We start from the raw sequence: 23,575 nt of genomic DNA, 5'->3' as shown, positions 1-23,575 counted from the left end.
GCCATCGCCGGCCGGGGGCAGTCGGGGCGCGCTTCCTGGAGGAGGCGGCGCGTTTCGCGGGCTAGGAGCTTGTGAACCAGCCCCTTCCCTCACTCACCGGTGTCTAAGGAAGTGAACACGGCGCTCGGGATGGCTCGTCGGTTGCTTCCGCCGCTGGACAGGACCAGCGTCTGCATGTGCCGGACTAGCTCGGGCACGCGGTCCCAGTGGCCCTCGGCGCGGCAGCGATCCAGTTCACTGTGTATCTTCAGGTGGGAGCCGTGTGCGCCCTTCGCAGCCATCTTCGCGCGGGCGCTGTCATGGGCGGTGCGGCCGAGAAGTGGAGACCCGGCCGGGGACGGCGTCCTGGCTGGGGCGCACAAGCGGGCGGGGTCCACTGGGGCGCAGGCGGCGGCCGGGGCCCGGGTGGTAGTGGGGGCCCAGGCGGCAGCTGGCGGGCAGCGGCAGCCGCAGCACCCAGTGCACCGCCTGATGCCTCCGAACTGGGGCTCGGGCTGCGCGGCCCGGACGCGTCCAGGAGCAGCCTCCGCCTCTGCTGCAACAATTCTTGGCGCTGCTGCAGCCGCCGGTGCTGCAGCTGCTGCCACAACCCCCGCCCCGGGCCTGGGCGCCGCCAGCTGCGGACCCGCCCCTGGCCGCTGCTCCACCTCTGCGGGGGCGTGGCGCGGCCCCACCGAGCAGGGCGCCACCGCGGCCAACGCGGCCACAGCAGCCAGGCGCGCGTTGGGCGCTGGAGTCCCACCCGGCGCCAACCTCCTGCCGCTAGTGCGGCGGACTCGGCGCTCACTTTAATGCTGCGAGGAGCCCCGGAGCCCGGGGGCGCCTTGCTCCCTGTCCCCTCCCCATCCCATCGGGGCTCTTGGCCTGGGAGACCCCCGCCCCGATGTCCGGGCTTTGTGTGGTGGCCCCGTCACCACTGGTGCCCCTGGCACGTCACAAATCCGGGGAGAGGCTGATCGGCCCGGCGCCCCCAACTCGGAGAGCAAGCCTCCCAGGAGGCTGGCCGCCGCTGCTGCCCGGGTCCGGACTGGCTGGGACGCGCGGGCCTTGTGCTCCGTCCCCGGGGTACACCGGAGGAAACAGCCGGGTTCGAGCCCCTGGACTCGCTGAACGACTCTACTCTTACAGACCTTTTCTTTTCTTTACCAGCGGAGTTCCTCTTTCCAACCTGATTCCCCTACACTAACCCTATGGCCTGTCTTCTGTGGAATCCTGTTGCCCTGGATTTCTTAAAGGTTTTAAGCTCTTTCTCCAACTTGGTATTTAGTTATTTCTTAATTCTGATGTCTAAAGACAGTGATCAAAGCTGCACAGAGCTCTTGGCCCGGCTTAGTCTGGCGCTGTGGTGTACTAGGAAGTTTAAAGGATTACACGGTGGCCTGGAGGGAGGGGCAGATGAACACCCTTTGCCTGAGACAGGTTATGGTGACCCAGCTTCCGGTCCCCTGTAGGGATTGAAGCCATCACACAAGAAATCACAGCATGACCAACAAAACCAAACCAAACCCTATATTTAAGTGCCACATTGCATGGTACAGACTGAAGACTCCAGGAAACAAGAGTCAGAGCAAGCTTTTAAGTATAGACTCCTAACAGAAGTTGTCTGCCTTACACAAAATTTCCAGGTGGTCAGTTGTGCCCACCTTAATGTTAAAGCATAGACTAGGCTTCTGTTCCCCAGGGTGAATTAGAGTGTGTAGGAAATACAGAAGAGAAATTGCCCCAATTTCCAATTCTGGGTTTGCTGACTTAATAGTAGGTAGTTTGATTCCAAAATCTAATTTTCCTGGTTTCCTTCAACCAATTTTTCTATTTTCTTAAGGGGTCTTCAAAGGCTCAGTTAAATGATTTCCAGAAAACATAGCAGACCCATAAAATCTCTTGAGACCTTAATTCCTTTCCACTCAAAAATCTTAAACTGTCTATTTTGTGTGTAGAGGTTGTTCAACTAAAGGAATAAAGTCTATTAAAAAACAAGAGGGGGTCTGCCTTCCTCCCGCACGTGAGGGTCTTCATCACTCCTGACACATGACCTAGGGAGTGAGCTTGACCACCTTCAGTATTAGGAGACTCACTGCTTTGTATCTATCACAGTGGGGAGGTTTTTGTCAAGCCCAGGTTCCTGGTGCCTAGTCCCATTGGGCCCTTTGCTCTGCAACCACCCTGGGTTCTCTATTGAAGGCAGTCTTCCTGCCCGCTACTCCACCCCAGCTCCCCCAGGGATACCCTCTTCTCCAGGTTCCAAATGCAGCTCCACTCCTTGCTTGGAGTGCAGTATATCCTGACCTTGGGTGCTGCTCTGAGCAGCTGGGGTCTGTTCTGAACTCCTGGAGGCCAGGAGATAGATACAGGAAAATTGGGACAGCTCTGGCAGTTAGAATTTAAGAGACAATTTACTCAATTTACACACACTCCTCCTGGCCTACACCTGTCAACTTCTCTAGCTGGCTTTTGGTTGGTTGCTCTTTGGCTGCCCTTGCTGATCACCAGAACTGGATTTCGCTAGGAGAGTGACTTGTGCATGTCCTTTGGGTGAGAACACCCTGTGATTTGTCCCCGGTCTGGCATTCCCCAGAGTCAGTCCTGGAGCAAGCAAAGAAAAGCAGAGTGGATAAGAGGGCAGCAATCCTTATGGAAAGAAGGAAACCTCCCCTCCTCCCTCCTTTCTCCGTCCTTTGCCAGCCCTGCCCCCAGGTAACTAAATGAAAGGGAATGGCTGCTTGTTTCTGTGACATGTGTTCCAATATTTGTGTGGGCATGGGCTGTGGTGCGGAGGAACACCCCTTGGCAGGGAAAGCCCTGCCTAGTATGGCTAAAACTCATAAGGAGCTGCTTCTCATCACTGGAACACATGCCTGACCCTTTCGCGGCTCTTCCAGCAGAGACAAGACCCCAGCCTGCTAGTGACCAGCATTGTTTAGGGGAATAAGAGTGATTGTAGAAACAAGAACAAAGAACCACCATGATTATATTAGTTATATTTGCCCAAATAAAAGGCATAGTGTTAGTGGTGGTTTTTATTTTTTAACAATCTGAAATCTCCCATGAGAGTTTAGGACAAACTCTGATAAAGACTGCTGTTATTTGCCAACTCGAAAATGCTCCCAATATAACTTGGGAAGCTGATCCAGCGAAGCCAAGCTCATTGCTTACCAGAGGGACGGACAGCATTGCCTTGACAGTAGCATCTCAGAGGAAGTAATGAAGTTCATGGGAGGTAAATCAACTTGCTGAGAAATGTGCATTTTCACAGGGCAACAAAGATGGTACAGCATGAGGGACCATCTGATTTAAAAGGGACCCTAAAACCAAGCAGACAAGATTCTATTAGTTTAGCTGCCATCTCAAGGTGGGGAGGTTCTTGCCACTAGATCACGAGGGAGGCTGTAGTAAGCTATTGGTCTTTTTACATTTTTTTCCCCATTTTTATTTATTTACTTGCTTTAGTAAGAAAAAAGTTCACAGAGTAATTTTTTTCTCCTTAACCTTCCATAAAATGTTGGCAATGTGGCAAACGTTTTACAAAAAAACAGTTTAAGGACAGTTAAAGTGCATATAACTCTTTTTTAAAGTTTATATTAACTGTGCTTCAGTAAATAAAAGAGGAATGTTTCTTCTAATTTCCAGGCCTGTTGAAGTAAGCTATTGGTCTTGATTCTCATCAAGTTAAGTGCTTGGTGAGATCTCTCCTATACTTTTAGGTTGAAAGGTTTATGATATTTAGTTAGGCCTGAAATGGGAACGCATTTGAACTCAGAAAAAGCCTGTTCGGGTTTGGGTTCCCAGAGAAAATGTTTGGTTACTAAAGACTTGGGTCAGTCGAATGGGAATTGCAGAAAAGGGGGATGCACTGCCTGCAGTGGCCAGTGAGACCTAGGAATCCTCAGGCTTGTTTCTTAGTTATTGGTGGGGAACCTTTTACACAGCCGGTTGTTGGGAGTAAGATAATTACCTCTATGGGATAAATCTCGTCTTAGGTCGCATACTTTCCTTTGACAAATTGTAAACTTCTCTATGCCCTCTGTGAGCTAAAAGAGGAAGCAGACAGATAAATCAGTCTTTGAGCTCACCTCATCTTTGGAATACAAAAAAGATGGTCCACATATTGGAGAAGAATAGACTCACAGGGCAATTTGAAGCTTTTGTGGTCCTGGTGGAGGTCTTGTGAAAAGCAGAAGGGCACCTCAGTAAACTGAGGCATAGCGGTCTAGGCATGTTGTTGATTCTCCCTGGAGAAGACAAACAGTTACTAACTTTGGATTTAAAGCACAACATAGTTCCACAATTGTGATAGTCTCCTTAGGCCTTGGAGATAAAATAATATTTGAGTTTGGTTCCAAAGGGAAGCAGAGAGTGAAGAATTTATTTATGGTCCTGGGGACCTAAGCGAATCTATATTCTTGCCCAATGGGTTTCTCCATGGGACATCGGAGTGTTACAAGAAGTGGGAGGCGATACAAAGACTCATTTCTCTTTAAGGCTTTTAATTATTAGTTCTATTCCTTCTTTAGCCCTTGTTTTAGAAGCTGTCGTGCTAGTTGGGGTGGGTCAGTCTGATTGAACCTTGATGGTCTTGGCTCCAGTAGAATAGGTAGAAAATCAGTGAACTTTTTGCCCACAAGAAAGCTTCGATCTGTGCTTCATCCACACACAAAAGTACTGGTAAATTAATATCCAAATTAACCAGGACCTCCCAGACTGGAAGGAAGAGACCATCAGGATAGCATCCTCACCATAAACCCTTTGCTATTAAGTTAAAGAGTGTAGTGTCACAAAGGAGAAAAGAACATTCCTTGGTTAAACGTTCAAGGCTGACAGTTAAGGGCTGGGGCCTGGAGAAGGCGCGATGAGGATTATTAGATAGATGCATCACTGGAGAAGTTTGTTGACTTCAGGGAAAAGGCATAACAGTGCTCGGGTCAAAAACTGATATTGTGCCCATATCGATCAAAACGTTGTAAGGCTGTCCTTTAATTTTTAGAGAAACGCTTCCTTGCAGGTTTAAGAGTAGAATGGGAAATTGAACACGTTAATTGATAACTGTTTTTCTTTTTCCTTTAGTTTCCTCTAGAGCTCTTTCAAAATAGAACTTTCAAGCTTTTGGACCTTTGGCCATGGGGCTATTTTCCATTCCACTTTTTGTTTGCATATTAAATCCCCTATTTCTAGTTTAAGGCCATTCACAAAAAGATAAGAGGGAGAGCCAGGGTTAAGTCTGCTTAAGGATCTACTCTTGAATGCTGTCCCTAGGTATTAAAGAACTTATCTCTAAAGTCTCCGAGATGCTACCGTTTTTTGGCTTGAAGAATTGAATCAGAGCACAATGTATTTTCACATGAAAGATAAAGGACAGCCTCCCAAAGACCTTGACTAACATCTACAGTTTTTCAAAACCGCTTCAGTTTCCTATGCAATTCAAGGTCTTTTTAAAGTCACCCATTCTGACTTTTTCATTGGACTTTTTGCATCTGAGATTCCTACTTCCATATGGACTAATTGGTATATATGTAACTGCTCTGGATAATATGTCCGTCAAATTATCCTAAATTCCTTTGCAGTGTTCTCTGTCTTGTCTAGACCTTGGAGAGTCTTTGACAACGGCTTTTAGCTGAGAATGAAACCAGAGCTTAAAATTCACTATGCAGGGTTTTCTCTGTGCTGAAGGAGGTTTGCCTTAAACAGGTAAGTAAGGTTTGGAGTATCTGGTTGGCCAGGAGGGAAGGGGAGTAGGTCAGAGGGACAGATAGGTCAGCAGGAGCTGGAGGAACACAGGATGAGGGAAGAAGAGTAGTAGGTGTGAGTTGTGATTTGGGCAGATCTACAAGACAGATAGTTTTATGAGTCGTTCAAGCTTTTTCCTTTGCTTTGGCCAAGGAATCTGTTGAAGTAATTTTGGAATCCTATTTCTTTTGGATGCTTCTTTATGCTAATTAAAAAATGAAGACCATTGGATGTTTGGGATCATGGTCCCTTTCTTTCTAAGACACTACTCAGGTAAATAGCTTTGTTCATATTAAGAACTCCTTGTAATGGTCACTGTAACTCTAACTTATCCTCGGTGAAATATACAAGTAAGAAGCAGAAGTCGGGTCGCAGGCAGGCATGGACCGAGGTTTATACTGAGAGAACCCGTTGAGAGCCTGGGAACCGTCAGTCGAGAGTTGCTCAGGGCACCCCAACCTCACAGCTAGACCTTATCCAACCACAACTCTGATGATGAATTTATAGTGCCCGGCAGATGGAGGGTGTGGAGAGATCTCTGTTGAACCAAACTCTCACAGACAAACAAGTCTGAGGAAAGTTCTCATTAGATGTGAAACCAAAAGTCATGCCTCCCAAATTTCAGGATAACCCCCATCTGGGCTTTGTATCCATTCTCTCCTGCCTCCTCAATAACCTTATTCTTTCAAATTTGTCTACTCTACTGTTTCTTCAATCTCATTTTTTGCTGGTTCCTTCCCGGAAGGATTTAAACATTCATAAGGCCCTCAATCTTTTTTTCCTTTAAACAAATAGGCGATGGAAGAAGGGGCATCTACTATGTATCTAGTAAGATCCAAAGCCTGCTCCATAAGCTATCTCTAAAGTACAAGTAGAACCTTGCACAGGAGATAAGAGAGGAATATGCGGAAGGCCCTCAATCTTAAAGACAACCCTTCCTGGATCTTGTGTCTCCCTCTAGCTACTTTTCTTTCCCTTTACAGCCAGTGCTTGAAAGACTTGCCCACACTTGCTATACCCAGTGCTTATCCACCAGCCACTCATCACTCACTGCAATTTGGCTGTTGCCCAGCACTCCACATAAACTGCTCTCTGAGCCCCAAGTGATAAATTTATCACGTTGATAAATTTCAGTTCACATTTGAGTCCATATCTTGCTTGACCTTTGTATCACTTAGAAATGCTTTGGACTGCAAGTAACTGTCTTAGAGTGGCTTAAACAAATAGGAGTTCTCCCCACATAACAGGATATGTGGAAGTAAGCAGTTGCTGGTGCTGGTTCAGGAGCCCCAGGGCATTGGGGCAGCCTTTCTGAAATTCTCCCCCACTTCTCTTCATGGTTGAGGGTGACTGCTGAGGTGGTACATCCCTCATTCAGGGCTGAAAGAAGGGGAATGATCGGCACCAGTCACGTCTCTTTTATCAGAAAAGCAAACTATTTCTCAAGTTCCCCTTGTTTCATTGCCCAGAATTGTGTCACATGGCCATCTAACTGCAGAAATGATTAACATTTTTTAGGCTTAATTGTGGAGATAGACTAGAGAGAAGAGGGTTGAAATGGAAACTCGGCTACCACCAAGTGTTAGAATATTTAAGTCTTCTAGGGGCTGGCTTTTGTGTGCTCAATTGCCTTGGAGGCAATTCAAAACACAGCTGCAGGTAAAGATGCCACACATAGGCCATCTTTGCTCCTTTGGGCCTCAATCCTATTTCCTGATAAAGCTGCCTTTTCCCTGTCTTTACTTGTGCTGGCTTCAGCTTGGATATACAAAGAAAATTGTTTATTTCAACCCAGCAAGGCTCCAAGTTGTGAGACTTGGCCAAACTAGGTTGTAAGCTGTAGGTAAGGAGTTCCTTGCCTACCAAGGCCTTATTTAATCTCTGCTTTCAAATCAGTCATCTCTAATCTAGATTTGCTACTCTCTTGAAGGACTTTGCTGAAAGCTACTAAAAAAAAATACAAATCTAGATTACTGTTGTATATTGTTCCTGAGATTTCTCCTACAATACAACTTTGGTTGGCATGTGGTTTATATCCAAGTCCAGCAAGTCACAGCAGTTTGACAGTTTCACTACTGCTTAACAAGTTGGTCATCAACTTTCTAATTTGGAATAGAGAGTCTTCTCTAGGGCTACCTTAACCTTTGGTTAGCCAATTCCACATTTTAGTGTCTGTTTTTTGTGTCCTACTTCTGGTACCAAATGATTTGCCTGTTAGGAATGGGTTCAGTGGCAAGTTATAGAGTACTCACCTATAAATGGCTTACACGAATGTACGAGGTGTGGTCAAACAATATGGTGAATGTTTAAACTAAAAAGAATTTTTTTACAGTAAAGGACACATTGCCATTAATCCTCCTCAAAAATACTCCCTCTCAGTTCGAACACACTTATCCCATCATTCTTGCCACTTTCTGAAGCAGTTCTGGAAGTCCTCTTTTGTGAGCGTCTTTAGTTGCGCTGTCGTGGCTTCCTCAGTGTCCTGAATTGATTCAAAATGTTTAACTTTCATGGTCATTTTGACTTTGGGGAAGAGCCAGAAGTTTCATGGTTCCAGATCTGGTGAATAAGGTGGATGAGGACACACTGTAATGTTTTTATTTGACAGAAATTGCCTCACCAGAAGTGATGTGTAATATGAAGCTTTTCCATTGTGATCTCAAAATACAGTGAATGCTGCTGCCGAGTACCATCCAATAGAAAGGCAGGGATCTTCAATATGGGAAGTGGCACGTCGAATCTTAGTAACAGTGTGTGACAAGTTTCAATTTGTTCAGTGTAGTCAATCAGGTATGAGCTATAGTTGAGACAAGGTGTGCTTTAAAGTGTGCCGTAAATCATGGATCATGAACAACACAGCATGAAACGGGCAAACGGTTTCATCCTCCATCATGACAATGCTCCATGTCACACATCGCTTCTGGTACGGCAATTTCTGTCAAATAAAAACATTACGGTGTGTCCTTGTCCAACTTATTCACTGGATCTGGCACCATGCGACTTCTGGCTCTTCCCCAAAGTCAAAATGACCATGAAAGTTTTGAATCAATTCAGGAAATTGAGGCAGCCAGGACAGTGCAACTAAAGACACTCATGAAAGAGGACTTCCAGAACTGTTTCAGAAAATGGCAAGAACAATGGGATAAGTGTGTTCAAAGCGAGGGGGAGTACTTTGAGGGTGATTAATGGCAATGTGTCTTTTACTGTAACAAATTTTTAATTTAAGCATTCACTATTTTTTGATCATACCTCATATTGTCTCACTCATAGATGAGAATGGGCAAGAATAGAAGCAGGGAGGTCATTAGGAAGCTCTCAGAGTAGTCCAAGTAGCAGAGGATGGTTCCTTCGATGTCAGTTATACCTCAGTAAAGCTCGGGGGAAAAAGAATAGCTCCCAGAATTTTGGCTTAAAAAACTAAATAGATGATAGCGATATTCACTAATATGGACAAAACAGAGCTATATGTTTGGGGTGAAATTTAGTATTTTGTGGAACAAAGTTGAGTTTGAGATGCTAGTTAGACACTCATGTGGAGATGTCAAGTAGGCAGTTATTTATAGGAGTTAGGACTTACAAGGCGAGGTCATGGTGAGAAATATAAATTTTGGAGTCATCTTATAAATGGCACCAAAAACCATAAGACTAGATGAAATCACAGAAGGAGAGTGGGTAGGTAGAGAGGAGAAGTGTACTCAGGATAGAACCCTGGGCCATCTGATATTTATACGTTGAGCAGAATGAGAAGTCAGTGAAAAGAATCCAAGAAAGAATAGCCACTGAGGTGGGAAGAGTGCATGGTGTCAGAAAACAGAAAAAAGTATTTCAAAGTGAGAGTGGTTAGCTGTGATGAATAGTACTGAGAGGCAAGTAAAAACAGAGAATGAGACGGCACCAGTTGATTTAAAGCATGGAGATTGCAGTTGCAGTAGTGTGGGGAAAATAACAGAGAGCAAGGTTACATGACGATGGGAATGATTTATTAGAAAGGGAGCAATTGGTGATTCAAGAGAGAAAAGGATAGGATCCACAGAAAAAGTGGAAGCATTGGTTAAATAGAATGATAATATTTTATCCATCTATCAGACACTGAGCTTCTTGAAGGAAGAGACCATGTCTTATTTGTATTTGTATTTCTAGTTAACGCCTAGCTTAGTGCCAAGTACATAGGAGATACTCAAGAAATGTTACTGAAAGGGTGGCCGGTTAGATCAGTTGGTTAGAGCGTGGTACTAATAACACCAAGGTTACTGGTTTGATCCCTGCATGGGCCACTGTGAGCTGCGCCCTCCTTGAAAAAAAGAAAGAAAGAAATGTTACTGAATTATTGAATAAATGAGCAAATAGATTGGATGGATGGCAGATGCAGGGCTGGAAAATGAACTAGATCAAACTAACGCAAACTTAAGAGTAAGGAAAGGAGAAGGGGTATTGAATTAATAGGGTTTCTTCAGGGACTTTGGAATCCTGGAACTTTTCTCTGGATAGGGTTGAAAGAACTCAGATAAAAGTGAGAGAAGGAATGAGTCACTGTCAATGGCAGTTGTCTTGACCAACTTTCAAGGCTAATCTGATCTGCTAAAGCAGACTACAGGTACTGTATTTCCCTGAAAATAAGACCTAGCGGGACCATCAGCTCTAATGCGTCTTTTGGAGCAAAAATTAATATGAGACCTAGTCTTATTTTACTATAAGACCGGGTCTATATAATATAATGCAATATATAATTATATAATAATACTGGGTCTTATGTAAGACCAGGTCTTATATTAATTTTTGCTCCAAAAGACACATTAGAGCTGATGGTCCGGCTCGGTCTTATTTTCAGGGATACACAGTAGGGTTCTGGAACAATCTACTTACTTAACCACTTTCTTTCCCCATCTCCCTTTCTGAATCCAAGCTCATATGAAAAATGATTGTGTATCTTTATGGAGACAAATGGGAGACTGTCATTTTTAAAAATGACAGTTCCACATTTATTTACCCATGGTCAATAAATACTCACTTTCGTCTTGTAGAGGAGGAAAGGTATAAGGGCAGGATTATGAGGAGCTGATCTGTTTTGTTTATGGGTCTGTTTTGTTGTTATTGTTTTCAAATGCATGTCTTCTATTGAGATAGCAGCTGATTTCACAAACTGCACAAAGTTGTCTTTGAACTGGGCCACCCATAAAGTCTTAGTGGGATTCCAATAAGAATGATTAGGTATTGCGGAAGATGCCGCTCGTGTAGAAAGCAGTCTGGAAATAGGCCCATCTTGGAAACAGGATTCAAGGCCGACTCCATCGTCTTCTAGCCATTTCATTAGGAAAGGAATTAGGATTCTTATTATCTTTCTTCCCAATTTTCAGTTGGCGGAACCGCAACACCTGTAAAAGTAGAGGTGGAAGCAGAGCTGGAAACTAGCTTTGTCATCTGCCCCATGCGTGTTCGCCATTCTGCATCCCACGCTGGACTACATTCCTGGGGATTTCTGGGGTTGACTAGCAACCATCTGGGTCCCTGGGGGTTCGAGCCGAGTGTCGCCTTTGGAAAGACAGGCAGAACAGCACCTGCCGGGTCCTTGTTGGGCCGGAGCCTGTTACACGTGGAATCACCAGAGCCGTCCTTACGTCCCGGCGCCGGGCAGGGGCGGGGCGGGGCCCCTCGGCGCCAATGGGCAGGAAGCGGGGAGCGCGCGTGCGCACGCGGTCGGGGGGTGGGGCGCTGGGAAACAGCGTTCGGAGTTGGGCCTGGCGGGTGGAACACTGGGAGGCTTCGCGTCAGCGGGAAGTTGTTTGGCAGCTACGGGCAGCGAAGGTGAGTGAACCCGGGAGCAACCTAGGCGCATGCTGCGGCTTGTGAGGCCCGTGACCCGGTCCTGGGGGAGGAGGTCCGTGAGGCGACACTTGGGTCCGCAGCAGGGCGGGATCCCGACGCCCCTCCGGCGGCTTCAAGTTGAGAGGCCGGAGTGGCCCAGGTAGGGGTCTCGGGCCCCTTAGGCGGCTAGGAGCAGACGCCTCTCTCCCGGGGCAGAAGCGGCCGGTGGCTTTGAAGCCAGATGGGCCTGGCCCTGGCCGATCTTCCCGGTCTTGGACGACTGGCCGCCGGCATTACTCCGTCTGGTAAACGCTCCCCCCTCCCCCCTCCCCCCACCACCACATTCTCTCTCTGGGGGAGGCAACAGACTGGTCCTGTCTGGTGGGCGAGCTTGGCTGGGCTGTGCCAGGGGAATGGGAAGGCGAGGGAAGCTGAATTTCTCGTGTGTTCTCTGTCTGGGCATTGTATCGCCATCCACCCAGTGCCCGCGCCAGAACCTGGCGTCGTTCTCACCTGCGGCTTCCCTGAACCCAGCCACATCGAAGCCATCACACCTCTCTCTTGGATACGACCACTTTCCCCCTCCCAGCCTCTCTGCTTTACCTAGTTCAGGCCACCATTTCTCCCCTGGGTTGTTACCTCAGTAGCATCCTGACGGGTCTGCTGCAGCCTTTCTTCATCCTCTAGTTTGTTATGTACTGGAAAGCCAGAGTGGTGGTCTTACAACGCAAATCTGATCACCTCAACAGACCCCTCTCCCCGTTTCCTTTCTGCCCTTTGAATGGCTTCCCACTTTTCTTCCAAGCTCTCAAATAGAGCTTGCAAGCCCCTTTATGACATGCCCTCTTTTAAACTCTAACTCGTCTCCCTTCACTATACTGTGTCTTTAACCATATTGAACCCTTTTTTAGTTCCTGGATTGGACCAGGTTCCTTCTAGGCTTAGACGTCAGTTACTTAAAATTCTCTCTGGCTGAAGTGATAACCCTTTAGTTGTAAAAATCCTCCCCATCCTTATATTACTTCAGGTGGGGCTTCAGCGGCACCCCACAGGTGTCTAGTTACTGTTTTCTCTTTTCCACCGGGCTGTAATCTGTGTGAGAGGAATGTGTCTGGGTCTCCGTCCTATCCTTAGTCCCTTGAACAGCACCAGGCTGTTAGGAAGGAGCATGCTAGTTAAGTGTATAAATGAAGCACGGCAGCCCCTTGGGCTCCCTAAATGAACAAATAGATCAAGTTAGTAAATACCTGCTCTTTCAGAACCAATCCTCAACCTCTAACTCAAAAAGAGTTTTCTTTGGCCTAGGAACTTGGTTATTTTCTCATCTTCAGTTCTGACCCATGGAAGTTTTAAATTGGGAAGTACCGATCAGGGTTTTTCTTTGGCCTTGACTCTGGGTGCAGGATATCTGGATGTTGGTGAGGGGGGCTGCTTTGAGTTTGAATTCTTAACTGAGGGCCCCTGGCATGAGAGAAAAGCTGCTAATAACTGCTGTGGGCTTTATGGGAGGAAGGCTGACTCCAAACTCTTCTGCGCTGATAGGAAGACTACGTAATGGGAGGGAACGATGGGCCAGGCCAAATCGCTGATGGGAGCGCTCCAAAGGGAAGTTATTTTTCCAGCTTAGGCCAACTCTTTTGTGAAAGAGAACAGTGTACCTAGGGCCAAGACCCACGGCCCTGATTCAGACGTGAAAGTGTGCTATATCTGTAAGTTAGCGCAGCACTTTGATACATTCAGTAGGGTAAAGGAACTACAGAGAAGATAGGTTCCCAGCCCTCAGAGAAAAACAGAAAAGGGGAACTGTATGTGGCCATATATTAAGGTGAAATGAATGTGAGAAGCTGCAGACTGAGGTCAGAGGAGGGAACAATTGATCTTGGCTGGAAGAATCCAGAGATGATATTTGAACGGGGCCTGGAAAGAAGAAAGCCAGACAGATGGGACCAGTGGGAGCAAATGGTCTGGGACTAGAAGAGGCTGCCGGAGCAGCGAGGGGAGCCCTGTTACAGCCAAGGCACTGCGGGCCGTGGTCCAGTGCTTCGCTCCCAGGACTGAGGCTTCTCCTCGTAAAGGATGTCTCAATACATGGGTTGTGTTCCGAAGTCCCTTTCAGAAATCTCTCCTCCTTTGGGTTTTTCTCCAGCCTGGTCTTTTCAGTTTCTCAAAGAAGGCCACTGAGGTCATGAACTGCTGGGGTTTATCAGCCTGACTGTTTGCTCATGGCCTTGGGCTCAGTGGTTGGAGGGTGGGTGATGCAACTTGTTCTTCGGGCTGAAGAGAGTTGCTGCTTAGGTTTCTTTTTGAATGTGACAGTTTAAAGTGTTAAGTGGCAGTCAGATTCCCTGTTTCCACTGCAGCACTTGGAGAGTTTATCCTGTGTTTGTAGATTTGGCTTTTGTTGTGTTCTAATCCAGACATACCTCAGAGATACTGCGAGTTTGGCTTCAGGCAACCACAATAAAGCGAATATCACAATAAAGGGAGTCACGTGACTTTTTTGGTTTCCCAGTGCATATAGAGTTATGTTTACACTGTACTGTAGTCTATTAAGTGTGCAATAGCATTATGTCTAAGAAATGGACATACCTTAATTAAAAAATACTTTACTGCTAAAGAATGCTAACCATCATCTGAGCTTTAGAGAGTGTAATCTTTCTGCCGGTGGAGGGTCTTACCTCAATGTTGAGGAAAATGCAATAAAGCGAAGTGCAATGAAACGAGGTAGGCCTGTAGCTAGAAACCTGCGGCAGCAAACCCAGGTGGGACATGTTCAGCATCAATGGTTCTTGGCCTTTATTCTGCCTCCCTTGAAGAAGGGATCATTGGGACCCATAGTTACTGTACTACCAGTCACTTGGTTGCTTTTTGGTGTTCTTAGAATAGAAATGCCCACCTCCCCATCCCAGTTTGATATACTAAGCTTCCAGCCATGTAGCTATAGGAAATGGTACTGTGGGTTCAACGATCCCTCCGCTCAACTATCTGATAGATGTACCCACCACACAAAATTTGATGCTCAGTTACAGGAACATCAAAACTCGGCAGCATATCTGTGATATTGGGAATCCCCCACTGCTTCCCTCCCCCAAAGACCATGTGTCGTGTGGGGCGGCCTGCGGGGTCTCTGCTCCCGCTCCCCATACAAGAATGCAGGATATGGTGAGGCCAAAAAGGAACACCCACGGAGCCATAGGTAGGGGAGTCATACCACTACGGTCTCACTGGAGGCTGGGTTCACTGGACGTGCGACCTGCTGTCCGTTTTCTCTGCAACCGACCGACGACTCTCCTCCGCTCTCCTCCGCTCTCCTTCGTAGCCGCAGCCGTTATATTAGTGGCCAATGGCTCAATGGCTACAGCTGATGGCCAATCAGCCACAGCTGATGGCCATCTACTACCCGAGCCAGCACCCCTCCACGTGAGGCCGAGAGCCTGTAAACTGCTTTCTGGGGCTCTGCCCCCACACTATGGCACATACGCTGAGAACCATCAGCCTCTGTGCCAGGCACTGCTGGGAATGGGCATTCAGTCCTCGCGCTCTCAGAGCCCAATCCAGCAAGGGGCACGACAGTTGTCAGGAATTGTTCAAGATCACGTTCACAGCTATTGTCAGCAATGCAATGGACAGGACCCTTCTGAAGGGAACCATTTGGGAGCATATGGGAAGAACACCTAAGCCAGCCTTGGAATTGAAGAAGGCTTGCTGGAGAAACAGACCTCTGTCACGTCTGAGTGAGTCGTAAAGGCTTGGGAGGAGCTAGCTTTTCTCCTGCCCCAGAACTCTTAAGAGTGTGGTCAGAACAAGTTATTCTCCTCTGGCCGGGGCAGTCACTGCCGAGAGTAACATGAGACCTTGTTTTCTGGTACCAGGTACAGTGGCAGTGGCCGCACCAGAGTCTAGACACTTTTATTTGGTAAAATGGGAAGTGTGGTTTCGGTTCCTGAATTATTTTCTAGAGATGAGGACTGGAAGCCCCTTTTTCATTCCAGCCATATAGTATTGGAACAGAATTGTGGGATAAATTACATATTTACAAAGGAAAAAAAACATTTGTAGTAGAAATTTTAGAAGCAATAGAAAAGTGAAAAGAAGAAACACCGGAATCAATCCTAATCTCATGACTCAGAAGATAATCTTTGTTTTTAGTTGTTCTGTGAATGAAATATTACTCTTTACAGACTTCTGCAGCCTGTTCTTTTTTGTTTGATATATATTGACCCTCTTTTCCTATCATTAAGTATGACAGATTGCACTATGCTCTCCCTTCTCAGTAGTAAGACTACCTGCTGCTTTTTTGCGCCCTAAACGTTATAGTATATTCCAGTGAGTATTGTCCCCTTAGGGAGGGGCCGTGGGAGGTGGTGCTGCTAATAAGAAAATGGGTTTGGGAAATTTTCCTAAACACTGTAGGGCTGGCATTCTCCCAGGGTCCTAACTCTACAGAGCCTTTTGGGATGGGTGAGGGGCTGCAATATGCCTGCTTCGCAGCCCAGGTACAGGGAGTGGAGATGGTGGCAGCTTCAGAGCTGAAGTCTGTGTACATTGTAAAGGTATGACCAGTACCTTATGCTTTCTCGTTACTGCTGTAGGTTTGGGTTGTGGCTACAGTTGTCCCCTTAGAGGTCCTTGTTATCCAGCAGAATCTGCACTGCCATTTGGGAAATGAATGTTAGTCAGGGCTTTGCTTTGCGTTGGTGTGGAGGTCTTCTGGCTGTCACTCTCCTTTCTTTTAGAGGTCAGTCCATAAGCCCCCGGAAGGACCAGAACTTTCAGTTTACCAAACAGTAAAGGCCTGCCTGAGCCTTGGCAGGGAATACTGACTGGAACAAAGCCCTCCTGCCCTCAGGGAGCTTGCTATGTAGCTAACTGTGTCTTCCCGTCTTGACCACGATTCTGATTCCAGGTCTAGCCAAACCCTGGGAGTACTTGATGGAATCCTCATTTCTCCATACCTCTCCTTTCTAGTACTCTTTCACAGTGGTTAAGTAACTTGCCTCTGTCACGGCCCTGGGAGATGGACGAAGCAGGGGTTAATGTCCTCTTCTCTGCGCTGGCCTTGAACTGACCCACCTCATCCCTTCTCTGATCTATCCTTGCTCCACTAAATACCTTCTCCGCTGTGCTGCCAGAGTAGCCATTCCAAAGCCACGCTCTGATCTTATCTCCCGATCACAGATCCTCAGTGGCTCCCCATTTATCCTCAGGAAACTTTATTCTCCTTGGCCTGCCATGCAACGTCACGTCCAGTACTGCCTGGTCAACCTTTGCAGCCTGTTGTCCACTGTTCGGCCTACTTCATCCTCTCTGGCTCCAGCCCGACCAAACCACTTGGAGTTTCTCTCCCATCTGTCTGTCCCTGCCACTCTGCTTGCACCGTCCCTTTAATCCTTCAGGCCCTGTACGTCCGCAGCGCCCTCATCGATTCAGGCCCAGAGGAAGTGTCCCCATGGCCTCAGCTTTCTCTGATTCTCCCTCACCCAGAGGAAACTTCTTTCTGTGAACTCTGATAGGGTTTATCTGTCTTTAGTACACCTCACTTTCTGCCTTTATTAGAGCTCTCGGTAGGAAATATTTCTCTCACCAGAGTGTAAGAAGCTTCTTGTAAGCAGAACTAATCTTCAGATCCTTTTAAGCTGTCCATGAGTTGCTTGGCCTTCTGAAAGTGCTTCAGGAAATGTCATGGACCTGCCCAGTTCAGTGATGGGGACCTGGAGAACCCAAGGTCATCCTGTGGTGTAGTGGCAGAGCTGGCCTCGGGCCCAGTTTGTTATATTCTCTTCCCAACCTTGCTCCTTCACTGGGTTTCCCAGGATGCACAGTGTCAAGTCTTGAAAGAACCTTGGCTCTGGTGTTCTCACCTTCATCTTCTGTTCCGCACCTCCCAGGTACCGGTGACCATGAGATCTCTGTGGCTGCTCAGAACCCCCTTCCTGTGTGGCCTGCTCTGGGCCTTTTGTGCCCCAGGGGGCAGGGCCCAGAAGCCTGGGGACAGCTCCTCCCATCACGGCAGCGTGGGCCTGGATAAGAACACAGTGCACGACCATGAGTACGTATGCAGGGGTCTCCCCATCCTCGGCCGCTGCAGCCAGCTGCAGTGACACTCAGTCCTCTTTTGCTTCTACTATTTGTACTCCTTGATATTTGTCAAGGATGATATTTATTCCTTATAGCCACCTGTAAGTCAGGTATTCCTTTTTCATCATCATATCACAGGTGGAGGGTCTTGAGGCCCAAATGGGGTGATTGACTTGTCTGACTTCATTCTGTCTCCCTTTCTCTCTCTCTTTCTCTCTCTCTCTCTCTCTCTCTCTCTCTCTCTCTCTCTCTCTCTCACACACACACACACACACGCGCGCGCGCGCGCGCGCGCGCGCAGTAGTAGTGGCAGAATCCAGACTAGAGCTAAAGTTTCTTGACTTTGACAAGACCTTTTTCTTTTTTTATTGTCACGTTCAAGCATTGAATCATCTGTTGCAACTTTTGTCATGGGCCCGTTAGCCTCATACATTATACTGTTGTTCTTGAATAACTTTTTAAAAAGTTGTTTGTTTTTTTTTTAATTGATAGCCTCAAAAAATCTTATAACAACATTCTAGTAATAAAGAGGGAAAACACCCATAACCTTGCCAACATAACAGGCGCACTGTTTGATTTTTTTTTCATGCTCCTTTTGCGGCCCTGCCTGCATCTGTCATCTTTGAGTGTGGTCTGCCACTGTTTCTGTTTGTTTTTCTGGAATGGATGAACTTTAAGATCTTGAACTTTTCAGAATCGTTAAGATTTCAGCATGACCCCACTGTCGCTGCCAGGTGGTCTGAGTGTAACTGTTGGTTTTTAGGCATATCATGGAACATCTAGAAGGTGTCATCAACAAACCAGAGGCGGAGATGTCCCCACAAGAACTGCAGCTCCATTATTTCAAAATGCATGATTATGACGGCAATAATTTGCTTGACGGCCTAGAACTCTCCACAGCCATCACTCATGTCCATAAGGAGGTAGGTCAGGCAGTGTGGCCCAGTGGGCAGTGTCTCGGAAAAGCTTCCCTGTGGTAATTCAGTCCCTAGTCTTCATGACTTATGCTGTCCTTGTGCAATGATATTGCTTCTTCTCCTTTTTCTGCTCACCACTTGGTTCTGTCTCTTCCTGTTCAGCTATCCTTCTCTCAAAGGGTAACCTGCTGAGGCAGGAGCCCCAGCGCCTTGTGTCCTTAACAAGTGATGCAGGCATTTCTGCTGCACACAAGTTCTAGAAACAGCACCCAAAAGACAGACCACATTCAAAATGCAGAGTAGGGGAGAAGCTATTTTTTGAGAAGAAAGGGGACTCAGGATCGAGGGACTCAGCAAATGAGGGTTTGTGTGACATTGTGCAGTGCTCTGAACAAAGCAGTTTACAAAGCACTTTCAAGTAGGTTAGAGTTCTCATTTGATCTTTGCCACAGCCTGTGAGTAGGCAGGGCCAGGCGTTATTACCCTGATTTTAGAGGTGAGGAAACTGACATTGAGGTCTCCTGTGTCCAGATCTAATGTCTGGCCTGCTCTGCAGTCTAGAGAGAGGAGGAGAGGCAGAGGTGGTGAGGTGGGCGTGATCACACTGGCTGCCCAGGAGAGGACGTTTGGGTTTGCTCGGAAGGCAGTGGAGAGCACCAGCAGCTCCACAGGAGAGCGACGTGACTAGAGCAGTGTTACGGGAAGATCCTTTGCTATGGGAGGCCGACTGATGGACATGACGAGACACTGGGAGTCAGCGTCCTGGCAGGTGAGGGTGGTGTTGGCGATAGGAGAGGAAAGGGTGGACGAGGGAGAGATGCCAAGAAGAGTTAGCCAAGGACGTGAGCAGTATTAGCTTAGCACTTGACACAGGGAGCCCTGCACCTGCCTCTGGAACAGGAGAAAGACCTTCACTTCAAAGATCCTAACAGGTTCTACTGGTTGGCAATGCCTGCTTCCTCCTGTCCTGACCCCAAGACATTATCCAATGCCAGCTGTTTCTACTTTATCAGGGCAAACTGTTCCCAGAGCTGATTCTCGGGAGGGCCTGGGCTCTGAGTGTTTCTCTAGGATGGGTTTGTGGGTCATGGAATCTGTGAAAGGCACACTTCTGTGTAAGCCAGACGTAGCTTTCTACAGTGAACATGCATGACTTTTGTCATTAGAAAAGGATGAAAAGTAATTTATAAAATAAATAAGCAATGGCCTACTTTGATTGCGTCTTTCTTTTAACTGCCAAATGTAATTTCTAAATTGGATTTTTATGAATCAACTCTATATCTGATACATGGTTTGTGGATTCTAGAAGTACCTATGTACTACATTGAAAGAGTTTTTGGACACATATGAGCATGGACATTTTGGAAATTAGCTAAGCACTTCCAGTAAAATGTGGGACTGGTCACTGTTAATTTATATTTTGTAGGAAGGAAGTGAACCGGCACCACCAATGAGCGAAGAGGAACTGATTAACTTAATAGATGGTGTTTTGAGAGACGATGACAAGAACAATGACGGATACATCGACTATGCTGAATTTGCAAAATCCCTGCAGTAGACATCGTTTGGCCATCAAGTTATTATGCAAATGTGACCTGTTATAATGTGATCGAACACTTTCAGTAATGCAAAAGAACCCATTTCCAACTACTGCCAAAGTATTTTGGTAAAAACCTGTAGCAATTGTTACACTGGGATAAGAAAGAGAAATGGGACATGTAGTCCTCATGTGCTGTTAAATCTCCTGTTGGACAAGGGCTTGATTAAATAATCTTTTTAAGAATATGGGGTAATTGGAGCTGAGGACTCAGGAACATGACTGTAGAATACTGGTAGTCGCTTGGTTTTAACTCATGCGATCTGACAAGGAAGACAAGCTTTGCCAAGTGGACACACTTTTCAGTAGCCGTGAAGGAATAAATGAATGAATGCCAAATGTTTCCCTCTGTGGGTCCTGTCTCTTCAGGTAAATGTGGTCAGTATTCTGTAAAGTTTCTCGGGCTTAAATGATTGCTTGCTTTGGGCAAGTGAGTAGTGATTAGGCTATTTCAAAGCCACAGCATAAGACGAATGTCAAATAGTGATTTCAGCTAGTCACAGAGGCTGTATGTTCTGACGCTTTGGATATGATACCCCACTGACCTAAGCCATTAACCTTTTTCAGTTTTTCAATATTTTATAAAACTACTGTCACTTCCTTATACTTTTTTTCTTTTATGTTTTCTTCAACGTGGGAGACACCTTGAATTTAAAAGTGTTCTCTAATCAATAACAAATGTTTAGCTTTCGTAATATTTGTATTTAACTCTAATTTCTAAGGTTTCGTTTTTACAGTTTAGAAACTTAGGAACGTAAGGGTTTATCCCTTCTGCTGATACAGCGGGGGTAAAACTAGCTGCTCTAACCTAAGTGAGAAGTGAAAAGGTCATTCACCTGATGATACAACTTGTATTTAGAAGGAGTGTTGCTTAAATTACCTCTTCTAGCCTAAATACAGGATCAGGAAAGATTAGAAAAAGAAGTGTAAAAACACTTAATGGTGTGACTCTCAATAGTAGTTGAAAATGAGAAGCAGCAGCAAATTGTAATTTGGTTTATTGGATATGATAGAAAACCTGAGACGATTGAATGGGGGGGAAAAGCTGCATAAAATTTGCTGTAAGATGTATACTTATTTTCTTTATTAAAGTATTCTTCTAAGAAAACTTGTATTTGTAAAAATGGTTTCCTGTGTCAAGTATTTGTGCAATCAGAGCTGAATTGTAAACTATTCTTGTAAAATCTAGTTATTTTGAAAGATTTATATAATGAATTCTGGATATATGACCAATAAAACTGGTGAAACAAAATAAAGAGCAGTTGGTTTTGTCCACATAGGCTTCTTTTCCCACCACGGGCAGGCTTTGGGTATTTAATACAGATGTTACATGTGCCGGCTGCATGGCAGGTCCTGTGACCATGCCTGACTGTACCTTGTTCCTTGTTGCAGGGCTAGATTCCCAGTATTCAGTTCCATTCCCCTTTTAGGAGCCTTTTTTTTTTTTTTTCCTTCTGAATTAAATCACTTTTTGGACCTTACTTCTCTGGCCGAGTTCAGATTATGACAGCATTCTCTAGTTTAGGAAAATGCAGTGTTTTCTCCTTGAGTCTGGTGACTTTTTTCTTTGCCAGAAAATGTAATTAGGGAACAACTTCCCAGACCGAAACAAAAGGCACACAGTCTCCCCTGGCTTTTTGGAAATGCACTTTGTTCTGCCAGTTGAAAAACAAGGAAGGAAGGGAGGAAGTTGCCATTGCTTTTTCTCCTCCCAAGATCTTTGGATCTTGCACTGACCCTTTTTCATCCAGAGCTGCCACTCTGGACAGATCTAGTGAGTGGGCTCACGGAGGTGTCTCATTCTGTTGGCAGCTAGGAAGGGAGTCAATGAGGCAGCTGGGGAGGGAGAAAAGCTGAGCCTTAGGAGGTAGTTACCCCATTAAAAAGACAAGAGGGTCCCTTGTTCCTCCACAGCTGGCTGCCATTTGTAATGATTCCCTGCTGGCCTTTGTGGTCCTATTAGTCTGCCTTACAGAAAATCTCCCTGGTGAGAGGGGCCTGCGACATTAGTAACAGCATGATTTGCCATTCTCTGCATACCTTATCTCCCGTCTCCTCCATGAGGCTTTGGCCTTCTCACAGCCCACCTGAAAGATTTTTCAGAATGCTTTGGAGACATCTCTCTACCTCATTTTTCTTGTCTCTAAAATGGAGATAAATATATCGAAAAGAATCAGCCTTACATGAGTGCAAGCTTTGGACTCAGACCCGAGTTGAAATCCTAGGCCTGCTGCTACTCCTTAGCTGTGAACTTTAGTGTCTCGTCTAAAAAATATACTAAAACACAGGGTGGTCAAGAAGATTTAACAAAATGAGGGAAAATATATAAAGTATCGAGTAAGTCCCTGGCAGAGTAGGTACTAAACACTCATCTGTTTCTCAGCCTGGCTGCAGAGCCTGGGGCCCTTCCTCACTGAAGAGTGGGGACTGAAGGGGCAATAAAATTAGCGACTCCTCAGGGGCAGGGACCAAAGGGTCTTTTCTACATATATTCCACAATATAAGTGCTAAATGAATGAATGCGTATGTGTGTATAAAATTCAGTCATGCATTTGTTCATTTTTTGACTCATCCATTGGATATTTATGGTGTGTTTGCTATAGAACCTCTCGGTCTAGTTTCTCCAGAAGATTTCAATATCTCCTGGAGAAGAAAAAAAGAAGGTCTTTTCATCACATGCCAGTTCCCCAGAAGGTTCTGAGTGGGACACAGAAATATTCTTTACAGCATCCCTAATAAAAATGAGCTAAATCACATTTCTACCTCAGGAGGGAATCCGTTATCTCAAGGACTTAACCAAACATCGAGCATTTCAACCAGGGAATAAGTAACAGAAAGCGTGAACACTATGTCTGAACTTCTTGGATGTTTAAAAAAAAAAAAAATACAGGACTTCTGCTTCTGGGAAGATGGTGTAGACGCACTTCCCCCTATTCCTCAAACTAAGCACAACAAAACACCGGCTCATTACATATAAAACAGGAAGACTGAAAGGTGGAGAGCGGAAGGCAGACTGGCCAGGGCCTTGGGACCTAAGCAACAACATGGTGGTAAGTTCCCTGTCTTTTTTTTTTTTTTTTTTTTTTGGCCTTATATATCTTAGATTTGGAGCTAAGGAAGCCTGCAACCCAGAAATCCCCAAAGAAGCAGGCAGGGGAGGGGAGGGGAGGGGAGGGAAGAGGAGGGAAGGGAAGGAGGGAAAAGAGGAAAAAAAAAAAAAAGAAAAGAAAAAAAACCTGCTCTCTCTAGCCAAAGAATGAAGAAAAGGCCAGTCTAACAAGGCAGGAAACTTTTAGATAATAATGGCTCTACTCCAGCCAAACATTATAGGGAAAACTGTGGCTCTGCCAGCAAAGGCTGAGTGGGGAGCTGGGACTACCACCCTTCCAAGCTGTCATGAGGTGCCCCACCTTCCTATATTTGAGGTGATGCCAGACGAGGCCAAGTAGAGAGCTTGGAC

The 23,575-nt window shown here is 46.1% G+C and overlaps 2 protein-coding genes and 1 long non-coding RNA gene across 9 annotated transcripts in view; 1 reads left to right on the top strand and 2 right to left on the bottom strand.

Moving 5' to 3' along the window:
* The window catches only part of TTC7A (tetratricopeptide repeat domain 7A), a 113,423-nt gene extending 112,714 nt beyond the window's left edge, over positions 1-709 (bottom strand). Inside the window, exon 1 of one of the 2 annotated variants that reach the window (XM_074331946.1) lies at positions 98-709. In XM_074331946.1, coding sequence (XP_074188047.1) covers positions 98-281 — 184 coding nt within the window. In that variant the 5' untranslated portion in view covers positions 282-709. The remainder of the gene's footprint in view (positions 1-97) is intronic. The other variant, XM_019748610.2, reaches the window with a different exon arrangement.
* On the top strand, positions 112-21,371 carry MCFD2 (multiple coagulation factor deficiency 2, ER cargo receptor complex subunit). 4 transcript variants are annotated; one of them, XM_019748614.2, is made up of 4 exons: positions 112-251; positions 17,412-17,572; positions 18,365-18,524; positions 19,945-21,371. In XM_019748614.2, exons 2-4 carry the CDS (start codon positions 17,424-17,426, stop codon positions 20,074-20,076), a joined length of 441 nt encoding a protein of 146 aa, XP_019604173.1. In that variant the 5' UTR covers positions 112-251; positions 17,412-17,423; the 3' UTR covers positions 20,077-21,371. The 4 variants fall into 4 exon arrangements, with proteins under 4 accessions (XP_019604173.1, XP_074188048.1, XP_074188050.1 ...); XM_074331947.1 differs by lacking the exon at positions 112-251 and adding an exon at positions 11,365-11,523; XM_074331949.1 differs by lacking the exon at positions 112-251 and adding an exon at positions 11,550-11,683.
* Positions 1,688-11,352, bottom strand: LOC109456364 (uncharacterized). 3 transcript variants are annotated; one of them, XR_012496347.1, is made up of 4 exons: positions 10,730-11,343; positions 4,071-4,229; positions 3,154-3,302; positions 1,688-2,583 (listed from the first exon to the last, which is right to left on the bottom strand). It is a non-coding gene; the product is annotated as an uncharacterized LOC109456364 (long non-coding RNA). The 3 variants fall into 3 exon arrangements; XR_002138843.2 differs by lacking the exon at positions 1,688-2,583 and having other exon boundaries at positions 2,860-3,302; positions 3,953-4,229; positions 10,730-11,352; XR_002138842.2 differs by lacking the exon at positions 1,688-2,583 and having other exon boundaries at positions 2,860-3,302.
* Positions 21,372-23,575: the final 2,204 nt, after the last annotated feature.

This window comes from Rhinolophus sinicus, linkage group LG05 (assembly GCF_036562045.2).
Source record: "Rhinolophus sinicus isolate RSC01 linkage group LG05, ASM3656204v1, whole genome shotgun sequence".
NCBI lineage: Eukaryota > Metazoa > Chordata > Mammalia > Chiroptera > Rhinolophidae > Rhinolophus > Rhinolophus sinicus.
This window is presented reverse-complemented; position numbering and strand designations above follow the sequence as displayed.

What these genes read in the sequence shown, in the direction of transcription:
- MCFD2 (XM_074331947.1), top strand. Translation starts at nt 11,380, where the DNA reads ATGGGCAGGAAGCGGGGAGCGCGCGTGCGCACGCGGTCGGGGGGTGGG. An exon ending in GGCAGCTACGGGCAGCGAAG is followed by an intron (nt 11,524 to 17,411) that starts GTGAGTGAACCC and finishes CGCACCTCCCAG; the next exon opens with GTACCGGTGACCATGAGATC. An exon ending in TCACTCATGTCCATAAGGAG is followed by an intron (nt 18,525 to 19,944) that starts GTAGGTCAGGCA and finishes TATATTTTGTAG; the next exon opens with GAAGGAAGTGAACCGGCACC.